The sequence below is a fragment of the Pithys albifrons genome, chromosome Z (genome assembly GCF_047495875.1).
Source record: "Pithys albifrons albifrons isolate INPA30051 chromosome Z, PitAlb_v1, whole genome shotgun sequence".
In the NCBI taxonomy this organism is placed as follows: Eukaryota; Metazoa; Chordata; class Aves; order Passeriformes; family Thamnophilidae; genus Pithys; species Pithys albifrons.
The window spans coordinates 25025080-25041507 of record NC_092497.1 but is presented as its reverse complement, the minus strand read 5'-3'; the positions used below and the strand labels follow the sequence as shown (position 1 = coordinate 25041507).

Genomic DNA, 16428 nt, shown 5'->3' with positions numbered 1-16428 from the left:
GGACCGCTCGAGCGGTGTCTGCCCGCAGCGTCCCGCCTCCTCCGTGGGCTATAAAACCGGCGGGAGCGTACGCCGTGCTTAGCTTCGCGCCGAGTCGTCTGGGGAGAGTGGGCAGCCGGCGTCGCTGGACGAGAAAGATGCTGCCGATCAGGAAAACCGCGAAACAGGGCAAAAGGGTAATTCTCCCGCCTCCCCACCCAGTCCAGCCCCGGGCGCTACTCCCCGTGGCCGCGGAAGCAGTGCCTCCGCTGCGGTGCGGGCGCTGCCCCGGCGGGACCGGGAAGTGCGGGAGGGCAGCTCCGCGCCGTGAGCCTGGCGGCGGCTCAGGGCGGAGCTCCCCACCGCCCCTCTGCTTCCGCGGCGTCCTGCCCGCAGGCTCTGCGGGGTGGCTGCTCTACAGTGGCATGACCCGCGCCCCGCGCCTGTTAATCCCCCAGTAAGGTAGTCGGTACCTCTGCAGGTAAGGTGATCGTGTGAAAACCTAAAATAAAGCCATAATAATAGTTGTACCTGTTGAGCCTTGAGCCGTTAAATACATTTGGACACCGTTATGAGATAGATTAGATTGAACTTAACTCTAACAGCTCACGGAATTTCTGTTTCTTTGAACACATAGACTGGAGCCACCCGAGTTCAAAAAACATTTTACTTAATATTATTTGATAGGACATTTAAGCAAGGCTTACAACATACTGCAAAATAGAATTGTAAATATTTTAAAGATAAACTATCACTGGATTGGATTCTGTCTCCAGCATCCTGCCTGCTCTATTTAAAAGCCTCAAATTGCACTGCTTGATTAATATGACTGGATATTAACAGTGTTTGTAATATCAACCCAGACTCCCATATCTATGCCCTTTGCTTCCTCATTAGCTGAGGAAATAAGCCAGTATAAAAAGTTATCCAGGCATCAGCCATTCAGGTCATTAAGGCAAAGCTGTGAGCTTCTAAATCAAACTTTCTGACATATACTAGTACTGCTATCCTGCACTGCTGCTTGGGAAGGTCAGCAGATTCACAGATCCATCTTTTATTTGGAAGGACACTCTTGCCATTTATATGGCATATCTTACGCAGAACAAGTTTTACTTATTTTTGTGTATAGCATGTAAGTCTAGAGCAAGTGAGCAGAGAGATATGGTAAGAAGTCTATGAGCTCTTGGTGTTTCAGGTATTTCAGTTATAAAGGAAAAAGGTTGGGGTGTATTAGTTCTGCTTTTTATATTTTGGCATATACACATACCACCTAACTTCAACATCTAGCAGAAGCAAAGTGTATTAAATTCCCCCCGCAAGGCAATGTACTTTGCTTGAGGACTCACTAAGATGTTTTGAGATTCTCTTTCTCTCTACTGAGGAAGTGGTAGGCTATGAACAAACCAAGCAGGGGCTTCTCTTACACATTTTAGTTATATTCCTAAAGGTGGTTGAAGGGATATCTTCACAAAGACATTTGCACTTACTCTTTTCATGAACAGATGGACCACGTGGTGCAACTCCATTCATAGGAGCAAAAGTAAAACTGAAAAGATGGGTCAAAAAAGCTTTGGTTTGTTTTTTTTACACATTCTGTTTCTTGTAAGTTAATATCAGATTTGTGTACTACCAGATCTCCTGTCAGTGCAGTTTTGATCTGTATCAGACACGAGCACGCAGCCGTAGGTCTCTGGAGCAGAGCAAAACAATGTTGATGCTGAAATTCAGCTAGCTATATGCTTGTTCAACCAGTGGTATTTTACACAGTACGTAAAATAAAAACGCTGTGTAGAGAAGATATCAGACCTATAACAAAGTTTGCAAAAAAGTTATTTCCATTTTAATTCAATAAGAACTGACAAAGAAAGCTTTTTATTAAGTATTTTGTGTCTTGTACTTATCTCTGCTGCCATTAGATGCCCTGATGCTAGGTTTAATGTATCACAATATATTAAGATGCAATGGTCTATTCAGGCATGGCTTATGTTGCTTCTGTGTGTCAAAATGAAGATTATTTTAAAATGCAATTTTAAAAAAAACTACAACTGTGAAGGAAAACTGCTGTTATATCCTAGGAGTGATTTGTTAAAAGAAAAAATCTGTTGTAGTTAATTTAATTACATATATAATATAATAATAAATATAATAGCTGTATATACCAACACATATCTATTGCTTAACATTTAATTGGCAAGCAACAACTGTGGCTGTTTGTATGTTAAAGGGGTTTATTTCTCTGCACATCTGTTGTCTGAATATTAAATTTCTGAAGCAAGCTCCATCTAGAAAACACACTTTGGCAGGCAGAGAAAGCAGGGACTCAACCAGGGATCATTTGTGTGCCTTTCACTAATCTCATTTGAGGCTTTCTGTTACAACTGCAAGTCTCTTTATTGCAAACACAATCTTTACAAAGCCTTCTGACACACTACAATTGTCTCGCCCTGGTTGTGCTGAAATAACGATAAAAACGTGGACACTTCATTCAAGATTATAAGTTAATCAGGTCAATATTTTGGCAAGTTCAGTGTAAAACGGAATCTGATGCAGAGGTTTGCAAGTCAACATTTGGCCAATCTCTGCACACAGCACTGTACAGAGAAGTTCTGCCATCTTTCTGCAATGTCAATGCCTGAGCCAAAAATGGTAACCCTTTCAGACAAGCTTGACAACCTCCAAGGAGCCTTACACTGCTGCACTTGATACTGACACAGTTGGCACAATGCTCCTTCTTGCTGGAAAGTCATATTCTTATCTTGCCTGAAGGGCAGGGCTGAGATGCCATAATCGTTTGTCTTTGAAGGATGTATGATGTGAGGTAATTTTATCAAAGAAGGAAAAATTACCAAAAAAGATAATACACTAAAAGTTGAATGCTAACTGTTGAAATAAACTTTCCACTCAACATGAAAATCATGCTGAACTCTGCCCATGAGGCTTTTCTTTTTCCTACTCCCACAAGTTTCTTTTGTTGAAATACAAGTGTGTCATCAACTACACTATGGAGAGAAATATCCGTCTTATTTTTGATAAATTCCTTTCCTGTACTCGCTACCTTGTATGTGCAGTATTCATTTGTCCACTTTTTAAAATAAATAGAATTATAGTTGCAATCCAATAGCAGACATCAATCTTATTCTAAGAGCAATGTACTTTTTAGAAATTCTGGATATGCCAATGAAGCTATGAAAGGAATGAAAAAGTAATATATTTCAGATGTGATTAATATATATTCATGTTTTTCAATTTTACAAAAAATTATAATTGCCCCTTTCCTTGCATTAGCATGGAGTTGAAGTCAGAAGCAGGGCTAATCATATGGTCCTGTAAAGTTTCTAATTTGGCATCTTAAAACATTTCAGTGCTATGCAAAACAAGCAGGCTTTTCTTTCATTTTATAAATCTAGGTAAGCAAACCCAGGCCTGTAACGACTGTCAGAAACTGCAGGCCAACTTTTTGAGATGTGTCTTGTTTAGTAGAAAAATGTTACGTGCTTACTTTTCTGTGATGTCTGTTGTGCCATCTGATGTCACAGGATACACTTGATAAAGTTCTACTAAGGTGGTATTCATAGCTAAAAAGCAAAGGAGCTAATAAAGAGATCAGTGATAAAAGTGTTTCATTTTAAGAAGTTTGGCATATATTTTACAGGAGACTTTTAAACAGTGTTTTACTTTCATGGGAATGGAATTGGACCATTGACTTCCGATTCTGGGGACTATATCTCTGAAATACAATACAACTGACTAATGAAAAGTCTTATATAATAAATTGCCTTGTGCTGCAAAGGGTGCATCTACCATTCTTTAAAGAGAATTTCAAAAGGAAATTTATTACTTTTTATTATTACAGCAGAAGTATTTCTGTTAGCCCAGAGATACTTGTCTCCGCTTTGCAAATATAGAAAGTGGCAACAAAGTCAAAGGAAGGCCATAAAACTGAAGCACTGTAATTGTTAACCTTTTCTCCTGCTTTCTTCAGGGTATTTTAGAGCGCTTGGATGGTGGAGAAATTGTGATTGGAGATGGAGGATTTGTCTTTGCTCTTGAAAAGAGGGGTTATGTAAAAGCTGGGCCTTGGACTCCTGAAGCAACTGTGGAACACCCAGAAGCAGGTCAGTTTTACTGGCAAGTGGTATTCCTGTAGCGAATGTAAACATGGTTGACTCAATAATAACTATATAGGAATTTGTAGTAGGTTTTTAAATAGAAGTGTTACCAGACAGTGTAGAATTACGTTAAGAACAGCCTAAGAACCACCCATCTTACCCCTTTTACTTGCTCTAACATGAGCCAAAAGCAGTTGACTGGGTAAGAATATGAATAGTGCAAACATCTAGTGATACTTTTGCAGAATGCTCTCCCAGTCTCCAATAATTTGTATCTCGGGGACTTTTTGATGCAGACAGGGTTACATTCATGTTTAATAACATTCAGTGATTTCTCAGTCGTAGATTTGTCCAATCTGGCCTTGAGCTGATCATTAAAAGGTTATGATTTAAAACATCTTATGGAAAAGAATTCTGTTTTGTTTTAGTGATTGTAGGACTCTTATGAATTTATAAACTAAATAATTTGTTTATTAATACCGTCAGAGAAATAGCAGTTTTTAATAAACATTGAACTGAACTATTTAATGTTTCTGGCACCACTATAAAATGGGAAATGATAGACCTCATAAGAACCTAAAAATTGCAATAAACATGTAATGGAGTAACACTCTTGAAGTGAATGGAGAAAAAAAATGAACAACCATTCCATGACTTCTAGCATAAGGATTATAGTGTGTAGCATAAATATTGCAGAAGCAGATATTATTATCTATTTATGTATGCTTCATTACAAGAAAGCAATTGCCCTATTAATATGATGTGCACTTAATCCCAAAATCCAATTCAGAATATCCTGGGGGAAAAAAATTTCTTTATTCTGTGTTTGCCCTCCCAAATGAGTCTTTTTCTTCTTTACATGTGAAGAAGAGAAGGGAAAGGACAGGTATCTTAGCTCTCTCTGTTACTTTGCTTTATACACCTTATCTATTAATTCAGCCTAATCCTTTTCAGCTTTCAAGTGTCACTTATGTGCAGAATGCCTAATTTAAGGTTATGGACAGCTTTAGATAGTGCAGAGCTCCAGCAAAGTTTTAAGGATTGATGACCTAATTTGCTGACATCTCCCAAAGAGACATTCCATGATCTCTCTCTGTCTCCACCTCTTTGCCCGTGCACATTTCAACTTACAACCCATAGCACTTATCCCATGCTCTTTATTTCCCCTTTGCTTGTTTTTTGCACCTCAAAAGCCCTTCATCCTCTCCACTTGTCCCTTACAAGCTATTTATAAATACACCCTTCAGTGGAAAAGTGTTCATTTCTTTTTATGCAGTGGGACTGCCTCCCTTCCATTCTTGCTCTTTTGCTTCTGCATGCTCAAGGGTCATGTTACTTTGAAAACAGGTGTAAAGAATACAAGGAGCAACTGGCTGAGCCAATGGATGTAAAAACCGCAAAACTACCAGAGCTTCTTGTCTTTATAAGGAAAGAAGGAAAAGGTGGGAAGTTCTGAGAACACAGCAAGGAATTAAAAAAAAAAAGGCTATTATCTGTATTACAAGAGAGGAGTTTTGCCAAAATGACAGGTTTAGAAATGAGATTTAAATATTTCTTCTGAGACAGATCAGGTAGTGCTCTGTAGTGCTTATTGCCACTATCTCTTGTTAGCTTATGTCTGTGTCTTTTATGGCATGTCCAACTCATGGTGGACTTAAATGAAAACTCAGTATTATACACCTGACTCCTAAAATGCATCAAATTATTAACAATGGTTTAGTCTCATATGTGGCTGTTATCCCCATTTCTAAATTGTTGGAGGAAAACACATTCTAAAAGTCACACAAGTAAACTACAGAGTGGTCTGGGGTTTTGATAGCACATAGTGCTGTGGGTTTGATAACAACAGCAGTGTATTCTATATGTAAAAACAATTTGCTTGGGGTTAAATAAGATGCAGGCTGATACTTACAATGCTATTTTTTCCCTCAAAATGTAGATCTATTCAAGAGTCTCCTGTTCACTTACCTGATATTTTGGTGTATGAAGTTCCTTGATCACATGTGTTAGATTGTGTTTCATTTGCGTGCTTATGTCACTATCCTCATTCACACAAATCCCAGGCATTCTTCTAGGAATGCAAAAAACATACAAAAATACCACTAACCACAGGGGTAAAAAAATCTGGTCTACTATTAAATATCATTGAGCATTTGTGAAAATATTTGTAGATTGCTTTTTCTGCTTCCCTTTTCCTGACTAGATTTCATCAATAATTTCTCACTGGGGAGAATAGAAAGAGAAATTACAGAACACTAGAAACATGCAGAGACAGTGCTTATATTAGGGATCAGTAGCCTATTGTAATGATGTAGGAAAAAGGCTACTCCCTACATTATGAACATTTGCCTCTGTGTAAAAGTGTAAGAATGACATTTGATCCCAGCTGTTAGGCAGATTCCAGGGACTTTTCTCAGAATCACAATATATACTGACTTGAAAGGGACCCACAGAGATCAAGTACAACTCTTAAGTGAATGGCTCCCATAGAGATTGAGCCCACAGTCTTGGCATTGCTAGCAACTGAGCTCATCTCAGGGACTTTTTGAAATGTCAAGCATTTAATTCTGTTTTAAGACATCGATGGTATTCTAGAAATTATTATAATTATTATTCTGTGGATATACATATAAAACACATGTTCCAGTTTTGCTCCTGCTGTGGTGGTTGCAGTGTCCTGCTTGCAGGCAGGAAGGCACAAATTGTCATAGCAGAGCCTGCTCCCAAAGTCCTAATGTAGGAAATTTGTCTGTTACAAGTAATGGCAACCTTTCCTGTAAAGGAGGTGTTGTGTCTGTTGTAAAATCATCATCTTCAGACATATGAGAAGAATTAACTCTACATTGAGAGTCACTTTCCTGGAGCAAAGAAGCATCTTTTAATTAAGGGTATATTTAGCAAAGCACAGCTTTAGTTTTGCCTGACTAGACTATTTTAGAGTTTTGTTGGGGGAGAAAACTCAAAAATACAAAATATATTCTTCTATATAAATATAATCTTGTTCCCTTAAGTTGTTGCCCTGATACTGTCTTCGTAGCCTAGAAATTAGGAGAATGCAGCTTTTTCATTTGATGCTCTTTTTGTCTGGTATTCATTGTTATGCTTTCATGTTCTTCTGTCAGATGTCTGCTTTCTCTTCCTAAATCACTGTGCAGCTCTATAACTGGGCGGTCTGAAGGCCTGCACAAAGTGTAGAAGATGGGCAAGGCGGCAGGCAAAGCTGAATCTCCTGATTAAATGGAAATCTTCAGCCATTCTTAGAAAATTTTCTCCTTAGGTTTTTGGTTTTTTTTTTGGTACCCAATGTTCTGGGAGTGAGAAGAAAGTTGCCCAGTTTGTGCAGAATTTCTGCTTCTGTGCTCTCATAATGGCTTTTCTAGTAAACACAGTATTATTTATTTTACAGTACCATTACATCAGTAAACATTTGATTTTTAGGATGGCACAGTAATAACTGCACCAGACATTTCTTCTTTGTCTCTTGATTTGCAGTTCGTCAGCTTCACCGGGAGTTCCTCAGAGCTGGATCCAATGTTCTGCAGACATTCACCTTTTATGCCAGTGAGGACAAACTAGAGAACAGGGGCAATTATGTAGCTGAGAAAATAAGTGTGAGTAAAACAGGTTTTACAGAGCTATGAAATAAATTGATTTATTTCAAAAGGCTTGGTAGAGAGATTATCAAGTACTTTCACAGTTTGTCATAAACGTTTTGGCTATATTTGAGGACCAGAGAATGAGATGATGCTATTTAAGTGTTTCGAATAGCAAGGAAGACAAGGTTTATGTACAAAAACACCCCACAATAAACAAACACAATAACAAAAACACAGCCAAACAACAACCCCAAGACAAACCAACCAAAAACAAACCCCAAACCAAACAAACAAAACCCTAAACAAAATGGAGCAAGGATGAAGTGAGGAAAGAGAAAGCCCATATTGTATCTTTTCCCATCTGAGGAGGTTGGTTTACTGGAGTTTTGTTACAAATACTATAGGGAGGACTAAATGTACAAGAAACAAAAGTAATGGGGGGAAAAAGAAATGTTTTAACACCCAGAGAAATTAACTAGCTGCAAAACTGGTGAATAATCTTAGTGAATTTTGAGTGGCTAATGAGAATAAAATGTTTTTTAGAACTGCATTTTCAATAAAGTAACCACTAAAAGAATCCAAGTTATACACTATGGTCAGTATTCCCCTTGTTCCATGTAATGGTAGTATGTTACATCAGCAGAAGTACCACACTGGTATTTTCTTACTCCTTTGCACTAAGGGGTTGTAGGATGCCTGGTGTGTTCACTAGATGCAGGCCCAAGGTCCAGTGGGACTTCTGGAAAAAGCATTTCTGGATAGTTCCTCTGAGACCAGAAGATTTGCCCTCGAGTGGTTTCTCTGATCCTTTCCTAATGGTCCTATTGCGTATTTTACCTTCTACAAAATAGAGAAAATTCTCCAGAACTCAGGAACAAAAGAATATCTTTGCATCCCTAGTCAGAACAATCTGAGCACTAGGAAACCACTTAAGGCTTAATTGAGGTTAACCCAAAATGCCATATGACCAAATTTATCTGAAATACTGTACCTTTATATTCAATAGATGCAACATTGAAATGTCTGAAGTGGTAGTCTCAGAAACACTACTTCTGGAGCAAGCCATGCTGCAATCCTTGCACCATGAAAAATTCTAAGGGCTGGAGAACACCTTGTATTGGGAATGTAAACCTTTTAAAATTGATTTCCTGCCAGTTCTGGAAGCAGGTTCCTCCAGGATTTAACTGTCTTATGTTTCCACCTCCCAGAGCTCCCAGACATGTACTTCAGGTCAGGGAAGGCAATCTATCATCAATAGCCTTAAAAATCAGCTAGGTCTTTTGAGGTAGCCATGGAAAACTTTGGCTGACAGAAAACTATGTAGATCCTAAGTAGTCCACGGACAGCAAAGAAACCTACTATAATCAGTACTTCTTATCTACCACAAACAATGATTCTTTTCTCCAAATTTTTTTCCCCAGCTTAGCCTCTTTTTCAAAAGATGTTCTGGTCATCCTGATTTAGATATAGAGGGAATCTGTCTTTTGGTGTAGGTGATTAATTAATCACAAATACTGATAAGTTTCCCTTTACTATTCTTAAATTAGTAATTTTAACATAAGATAATTAATAATATCTTTTTTCTAAAATGTCTCAAATAACTCTGTATGAATATTATATCTGATTTCTTTAAATTATCAAAAGACTAAAATACAGTTTTTAAAAAATCAGTTGAAAGTACCATATATTTTGTTTTCCATCCACAAATGTCAGAATAAAAGCACCCCCTAAAATGTAACAAACTCATTTTTTAAGAGGTAAAGAAAATTCCTCTTCAAACCAAATAATTGCTTTTTATAGATTTTTTGTGTAAAATGTATTAAAAGTAATGTGGGGTTTTTTAGTATTTGATAGTATAATAATTTAGAGGGGGCAAGAAATTTTTTTTGTAATATTTGCTATTTTTTGAAAGAATCTGATCTTCCTAATCAGTATTATTTAAAATTCCATTTAAATTATAAAAAGGCATTATGGCTTTTGACTCATTTTGTCCTTTTTGTGCTCAGAAATTATATGCATATCTCTGGCCTGGTAAAACTGACATGATCTATATTCACACAGTGCCAGAAAGTGAATGAAGCTGCTTGTGACATTGCAAGAGAAGTTGCTAATGAAGGTGATGCTTTGGTGGCTGGAGGAGTCAGTCAAACACCATCATACTTAAGCTGCAAAGATAAAACAGAAGTTAAAGCAATCTTTCGAAAACAGCTAGACGTCTTTATGAAGAAGAATGTGGACTTCCTAATTGCTGAGGTAAATCTTTAAAAACAAGCACTTGCCTTCAACTGGCACAATGTTAACTTTTAAGATGTCTAATCTACTTCAGGGAGTACAACCATATATTGATTCCTCCTTTAAAATTTTCTGCTTAGCTTTTATCCCAGTAGTATCAGATATTTTTTTCTAAATGCACAGCACCAGGTGCAGGCATCCTAGAATAGGACCTTGAAACATTAATTTCTACCTCAGTCAAGTACAATTCTATACTAGTACAAAGAGGATATATTAACAGGATCTTAACTAGTTCCCATTTCTTCCCATCCCGGTAAGCAACCTAAGATGACTTTTCTAGCTAAAATATTTCTTGGATTAGTTCCTGATTAACCTCTTGTATGGGCATTCTTATTCTGAAACAAAATTATCATTATTTTAAACTTGTTTTTACTCACTGACTTCTAAAACTTCTTTTTTAACTATGTGGTCAGTGAACTCAATTGAGTTATGTTACTATAAATCAGAACATAATCAAGTCATAGTATCGCTGGTGAATTTGGGGTCTGGATTAATGTGTTTGTGCTTCATTGCCAAGAAACAAAAATAATCCAGTTTTAATTTCTTTCAGTATTTTGAACATGTCGAAGAGGCTGTCTGGGCAGTTGAAGTTCTAAAAGAATCTGGAAAGCCAGTTGCAGCTACGATGTGCATTGGTCCAGAAGGAGACATGCATGGAGTGCCCCCTGGACAATGTGCTGTCCAGCTGGTAAAGGCTGGTGAGAATCTGTTTTAATATGTCCTTTAAAAGCATGGAACAAAGTAAATTCCTTAATTATTTAGATAAATGATGGATATCTGAAGTAGTTATTTTCCCCATTATATCTGATAAAAGTTTTTACTCAAGTTTTATGCGTACTTTACTAAAGCAGTCCTCTAAAAACATGAAAATACAGCTATGAAATTCTTGATAACAAGGATGGAATGGTTGGGAGCAATAGCCACAGACAGCTGATACTGAATGCAGCAAAATCATAAACCTCCTCAAACTTCATTACAGACCCAGCCCCAGATTCTAGAATTACATGCAGGTTCCAAAGCCACCTTTGATTTCAAAGCCACCTATGTATTTTTGAAATCTATGGAGCATAGTTCAAATCCAGGAGGAGAGAATTAAGATGAAAAAATGAGTATGTTGCCTATGAAATACTGTCTTCTACAGGGCAAGGGGAAAGGCAGAAGAAATTAATCAGGGGCATGATGACTGATGGTACAGTAGTTTACTATATCTGTTTGGAACTAATCCTTTCCGTTCAAGGACAAGTTGAAATCCAAAGGCAGAGCTTGTGTTAGGAACCTGCTTACTATTTGTTTGTGTGGCTGTACATAATCAGACTTCATTGATTAAGCACTGGTTAAGAAAAGTGGCTCTAGAAGGGGGAAAGATGTGATTCATCATCAGGAAGGTAAACAGGAGTGCAACTGAGAAGTAAATGGAATGATCATCCTCAGGAGAGTTAAACCTGTCCCTAATACAGCTGCCCTATTTTCATAACACTGGTGTAAAGATGGACTACAATGCTCTTGGACTGCTGGATAACTTTCACCTCCCATTTCCTGTGGAGATGTGACTTGAAGTTATTTTCCTCCTTCCAGGTGCTTCTATTGTTGGAGTCAACTGCCATTTTGACCCAGAAATTTCCCTGGAAACTGTGAAACTGATGAAAGAGGGCTTGCAGGCTGCTAAACTGAAAGCCCACCTGATGTCCCAGCCCCTTGCTTTCCATACACCTGATTGTGGAAAGCAGGGTTTTATTGATCTTCCAGAATTTCCGTTTGGTAAGAGAAGGGTATCTTTGTTGTTGTTGTTGTTATTTGTTTCTGGTTTTGTTTTATTGTATGTTCTTGTTTGGGGTTTTTTTTCCCCATCTTTTAGTAAAGCTGAAGCTGCAAGGTGTCCTATACCAGTAAGATGAGTCCCAGTTACCTTCTGGCATTGCCCACATGGATTACAGTGTAATATTGGATTAAAGTTCATCTGCATAGTGTGAATACTTCACTAGTATCACAGCATGTGACTGAAAGTGAAATTACAATGAAAACAATTAAAATGCCACAACCTAAACTCAGTTAAAAAAACAACTTCTTCCTGGTGCTATAGAAGCTTGTTTCAGGCTTCTATCTCACAAGCCCTATGTTTCCCTGTGTAGGGATTTAATGTGTAATGCATATGCAGAACTGGATATAGGTGTGTGATTATCATACTCAAAATAGTTTGGTTTTGTGTTACTGTGTAATTTTAGTGAGATTAGTGAGAAACCAGAAAAGGGACTTCAATGTTGCTAACAAATTAGCAGTTTGGAAAAGAAGTCATCACATGTATGCTCAGGAGAAACAACAAAACCAGGAAGATTCAGCCATTCGTTGTGTATTTAGGGCTTACTTTCAGCTGGGATGCAAAGGATCCCTTAACATAAGGATTAAATCAGCTTAGACATTTGAAGGTGGATTAGAAAAATTCTTTCATTTGCAGATATCATACACCTTTCTTTTCAAGATCAGACTATATGCAATTAAAACATTTGCAACTTGAATTTGTAGAAAAAAATGGAGAGAGAGATGTGGTTTTCAGGAAGTTTGTTGCTTTTATTTAAATTCCTTTCTTTATATAAATGAAGGAAAGAGAAAAAAGTGTGAGCCTGAGGCATTTGTTAAACGGTAATAACGTGTCTGAATTCTGAAAATATTCTGAGATGTTTAAAAGTATTAGGAACTCATTTATCCTATTCATTCCTTAATATAACTCCTCTGATTGCAAGTAAAAATAAGATTGAACAGATGCAGTAAGCAATCAAGTGAATTGAAAGATTCACTCTTGGATTGCATGTTATAAGCAATCTATATAAGATCTTGGCATTCAGGACTTTCATGAATAATTGGTGAAGACTTGTTCTGTGAATGTTTTCAATATCCAGAAGCAGCAACAGACCACTTGACAGTAGATAAGCAGTTTGGTAAATCATTGTTAACCTGACCCAATTAACTGTTTTTTGTGAAAGGCAATATGCACAAAGAGGTACTTAGATATCTGAAGAGTATATAACCTCTGTAAAGGCCAACAAGATCTCAGTTTCTGGGAAAGTATTAGCTATGATGTATTGGCAAACTCCACCATCTAGATGCCAGCATTATTTGTTTGCTGGGGTTTTTTTCTGTAGAACTTTTTCCATTTTTCTGTGTTTTCCCTTCTATGTTACAGCAAGTTCTCTGAAATGTCACCAGTTAAATATGAACAACGTTTTAGTAAGAACAACACTGTTCCCCTGGAGTTTAGTTGCTTATGCAGGTATAAACTGAATTCAGAGTGACACATTCTTAGTGTTGATCATTTATAGATATTTTGCATTAGCAAAAATGTATGAGAGACAAGGAAATAATGAATTTGTACTTGTGATCCTTTCTGTCATGTCTGTAGCATTGTAGACAAGCTTGTTTTTATTTGAACAGCTTTCTAAGATAGCTTAATCTAAGTTTTCCATGTGATATTACACTGCCTATTTTTCCTTTGGCAAGTCTTTCCCTCTGAGACCTGTTTAAGAATATTCAATTTTCTTCCTTCTGTTTTTTAATTTCTGAACCCATTTCTTAACTGCACACTGGACTTAAAGGAGATCTGCTTTGTATCATCTTGCATGTTAGGCATTTTTGGGAAAGCACACAGGGAGAAGAATTGCTGTGTTGCTGAAGTATTACTACCTTCCCACAGCTTCTTTGCACAATGAAGTGTTCAGCACACAGGCAGTGCACAGACTTGCCTGGTAACAATGATGGTTCATGTCGTGCAGATGTGCATTAAGGAGTGGGACTATTTTCATTCTTTTATTCCTGTATTTTTATTCCTTAAAGTTTCTTCCTCAGCTCCTGATCTTTTCTTTCCAGTTATGCTGCTCTTAGCCTTCTGCTCTTCAAAGTGTGCCTTTCCTTGATCTTTTCACTTTCTATTCCTTTCCTTCCACAAGTCCTTCCTCACAGCTCTGTTATCTCGTCAGCTCACCACAACAAAACAAAGATTGCATCCTAACTTCCCTACACACACAACTTTCCACAAGGAATGAAGTGGTTTAAGGCAGTAAGCTGCTTATGGCTGGGATTAGAACTAGGGGATAGGCTAAGATACAGCTACAGATCCCAGCTGAAACAATTTGCTGCCATTAGCTGATCATGGAAAAAAGTGTAATAAGCATTCCTGAGGAATAATGAGCATATTTATTCTTGTGCAGATAGATTGATACCTTCTCCTTTCACAGATTAATGTGTAGTAATCAGATTTCCCAGGTACTGCCTGTTAATTAAGAAATGTAGCCATAACATTGATAGTACTCCAATACTTCAGCTGAGGGCTCTGCAGAATGGCAAGTGTATTATCAGTCTCGGAAGATGCTGTTTTGCAAGGCCAAAAACTCTTACAAGCAATGGTCAGCATAGCACAACACAATCAGAAAGCTAGACTTCTGAAAGGTTTCATCATTAATTCTAGGTCAGGCAGTTCAAACATGTGCATCTACATCTACAACCACTTTCACTAACAGAGTGCAAGTGTTTCAGCAATAGGATTTCTTACAAAAACTATGTTGAAATGGACTATGGTGGAAACTTAAGATATGACTGTTTTTGCAGGTCTGGAGCCAAGAATTGTCACCAGATGGGACATTCAAAAATACGCAAGAAAAGCCTATGACTTGGGAATTCATTACATTGGAGGTTGCTGTGGATTTGAGCCATATCACATCCGAGCAATAGCTGAGGAGCTGGCTCCTGAAAGAGGATTTTTGCCAGAAGCTTCTGAGAAACATGGTAGCTGGGGTGATAACCTGAGCATGCATACCAAGCCCTGGGTCAGAGCAAGGTACATATATCTGACCTGGAAAGCACACCAACATACCTCTTGCAAAGGCTTATATAGCTCCATGCAGCAGACTGTCTTAATTGATATGGAGATATAAATATCACTATAAACCTTCTATGTGTTAATAATTTTAAGGAATTAAAGCTGATCTAGGATCAGGGAAATGGGTGAAGGAGCAGTAGAGGAGCTCCGGTAAAAGTCATTAATGAAAGTGAAGATGAAAAACTGAGAGATTACTGTAGATCACCTTCTAATGATGAGTGGCTTACAGTATTCCTTTCAAGGATGAAAAGAATACTTTAAATATACTTTTTAAACATGTATCATTTCATTCTTTCATTCATACCTTTGTATGTAAATATAATGTCAATCTGTACAAGTTAGATGATGCTTTGCAATGGTCATTTAGGCCACGTTTACTTCAGTATTGTGAGGTGCCAGGGGAAAAAACACTGAATTTCCTTTTCTTTCCTTAGGGCAAGAAAGGAATATTGGGAGAACCTGAAGCCTGCTTCTGGCAGGCCATACTGTCCTTCCATGTCAAAGCCAGATGGCTGGGGAGTGACCAAAGGAGCCAGGGAGCTGATGCAACAGAAAGAAGCAACAACTGAACAACAGCTGAGGGAGCTCTTCCAGAAACAGAAGATCTAATCCACTGCAGTTCTGTAAATGTTGGAATGATTTGTCTACAGACCATCTCATGCTTCACAAGAAAATCTGTGAAGATGAGTGCCCTGTTGATTTATCAGTTAAAATGTAATGAAAGAGACAAAAGGCAGAAAGAATGTGATTATAGAGTAAATATGTCAAACTTTGATAATAAAATCTTTCTCTGAACAAATAGTTTAGAGAACACACAGTAAAAAAAATGTTTTGATTCTCATAATAATTGTGCTTTTGTTAGCTAGGTGCCAATAATTGGGTAGACACAGAAATACCTAGACAGTAAATAATGGGCTCAACTCACCTGTGAAAAGGGAAAGAGCTTCCTCAGACCTCAAGATTTGTTGAGGACTACTTCAAGAACACAAAAGTTGCCAATACTTCAGAAACACAATTATTGGTAATAATTTTTGATTACAAGAGAAGAAAACAAAACTGAAAAGTACATCTTGTAATTGCAATCAATACACAAGGAGAATGAGATCTTGCAGAAGTTTCTTACATGCAGGAAGAAAGGTTCAGAGAACTTTTAGGAAAGAAAAATGACAGGTAAATAACTCACTGCTTTTGTCTCAAGGTACAGTGTACAGAAGACTCACTTCTGGTGATTAAAGGCTTAAGAAATTCCTCTGCAATTAAAAGAAAGTAAAATTAAAAATACATGATGGAATACTATTGTATTATCTTCACACCTTAAGTAATGAGAACTAAAGCAGAATAACATGCCTCCAGTAAAAAACTAATTTTCAAATTATGCAGCTGATCTCTGGAAATCTCATTTTAATTACTCAGTTATCTCAAAATAGCAAAAATCCTGAAGTTTCCTAAAATAAAACTCCTGTTTATATGAGTAGTAAAACATGCCAGCTACACTTGGAACCCATAAAGGACATGTTTCCATATTTTATTTTTGTGAAATACCACACAACTTAGATTTCTCTCTACCATGTAATTCCCATCCATT

At 37.5% G+C, this 16428-nt stretch overlaps 1 protein-coding gene across 1 annotated transcript; it reads left to right on the top strand.

Moving 5' to 3' along the window:
• Positions 1-67: 67 nt before the first annotated feature.
• LOC139685094 (betaine--homocysteine S-methyltransferase 1) lies at positions 68-16218 on the top strand. The gene is made up of 8 exons (XM_071581675.1): positions 68-176; positions 3962-4094; positions 7581-7699; positions 9746-9937; positions 10527-10674; positions 11552-11734; positions 14573-14801; positions 15278-16218. The coding sequence occupies exons 1-8, from the start codon at positions 138-140 to the stop codon at positions 15450-15452; spliced, it is 1218 nt and encodes a 405-aa protein (XP_071437776.1). The 5' UTR covers positions 68-137; the 3' UTR covers positions 15453-16218.
• The last annotated feature ends 210 nt before the right edge of the window (positions 16219-16428 follow it).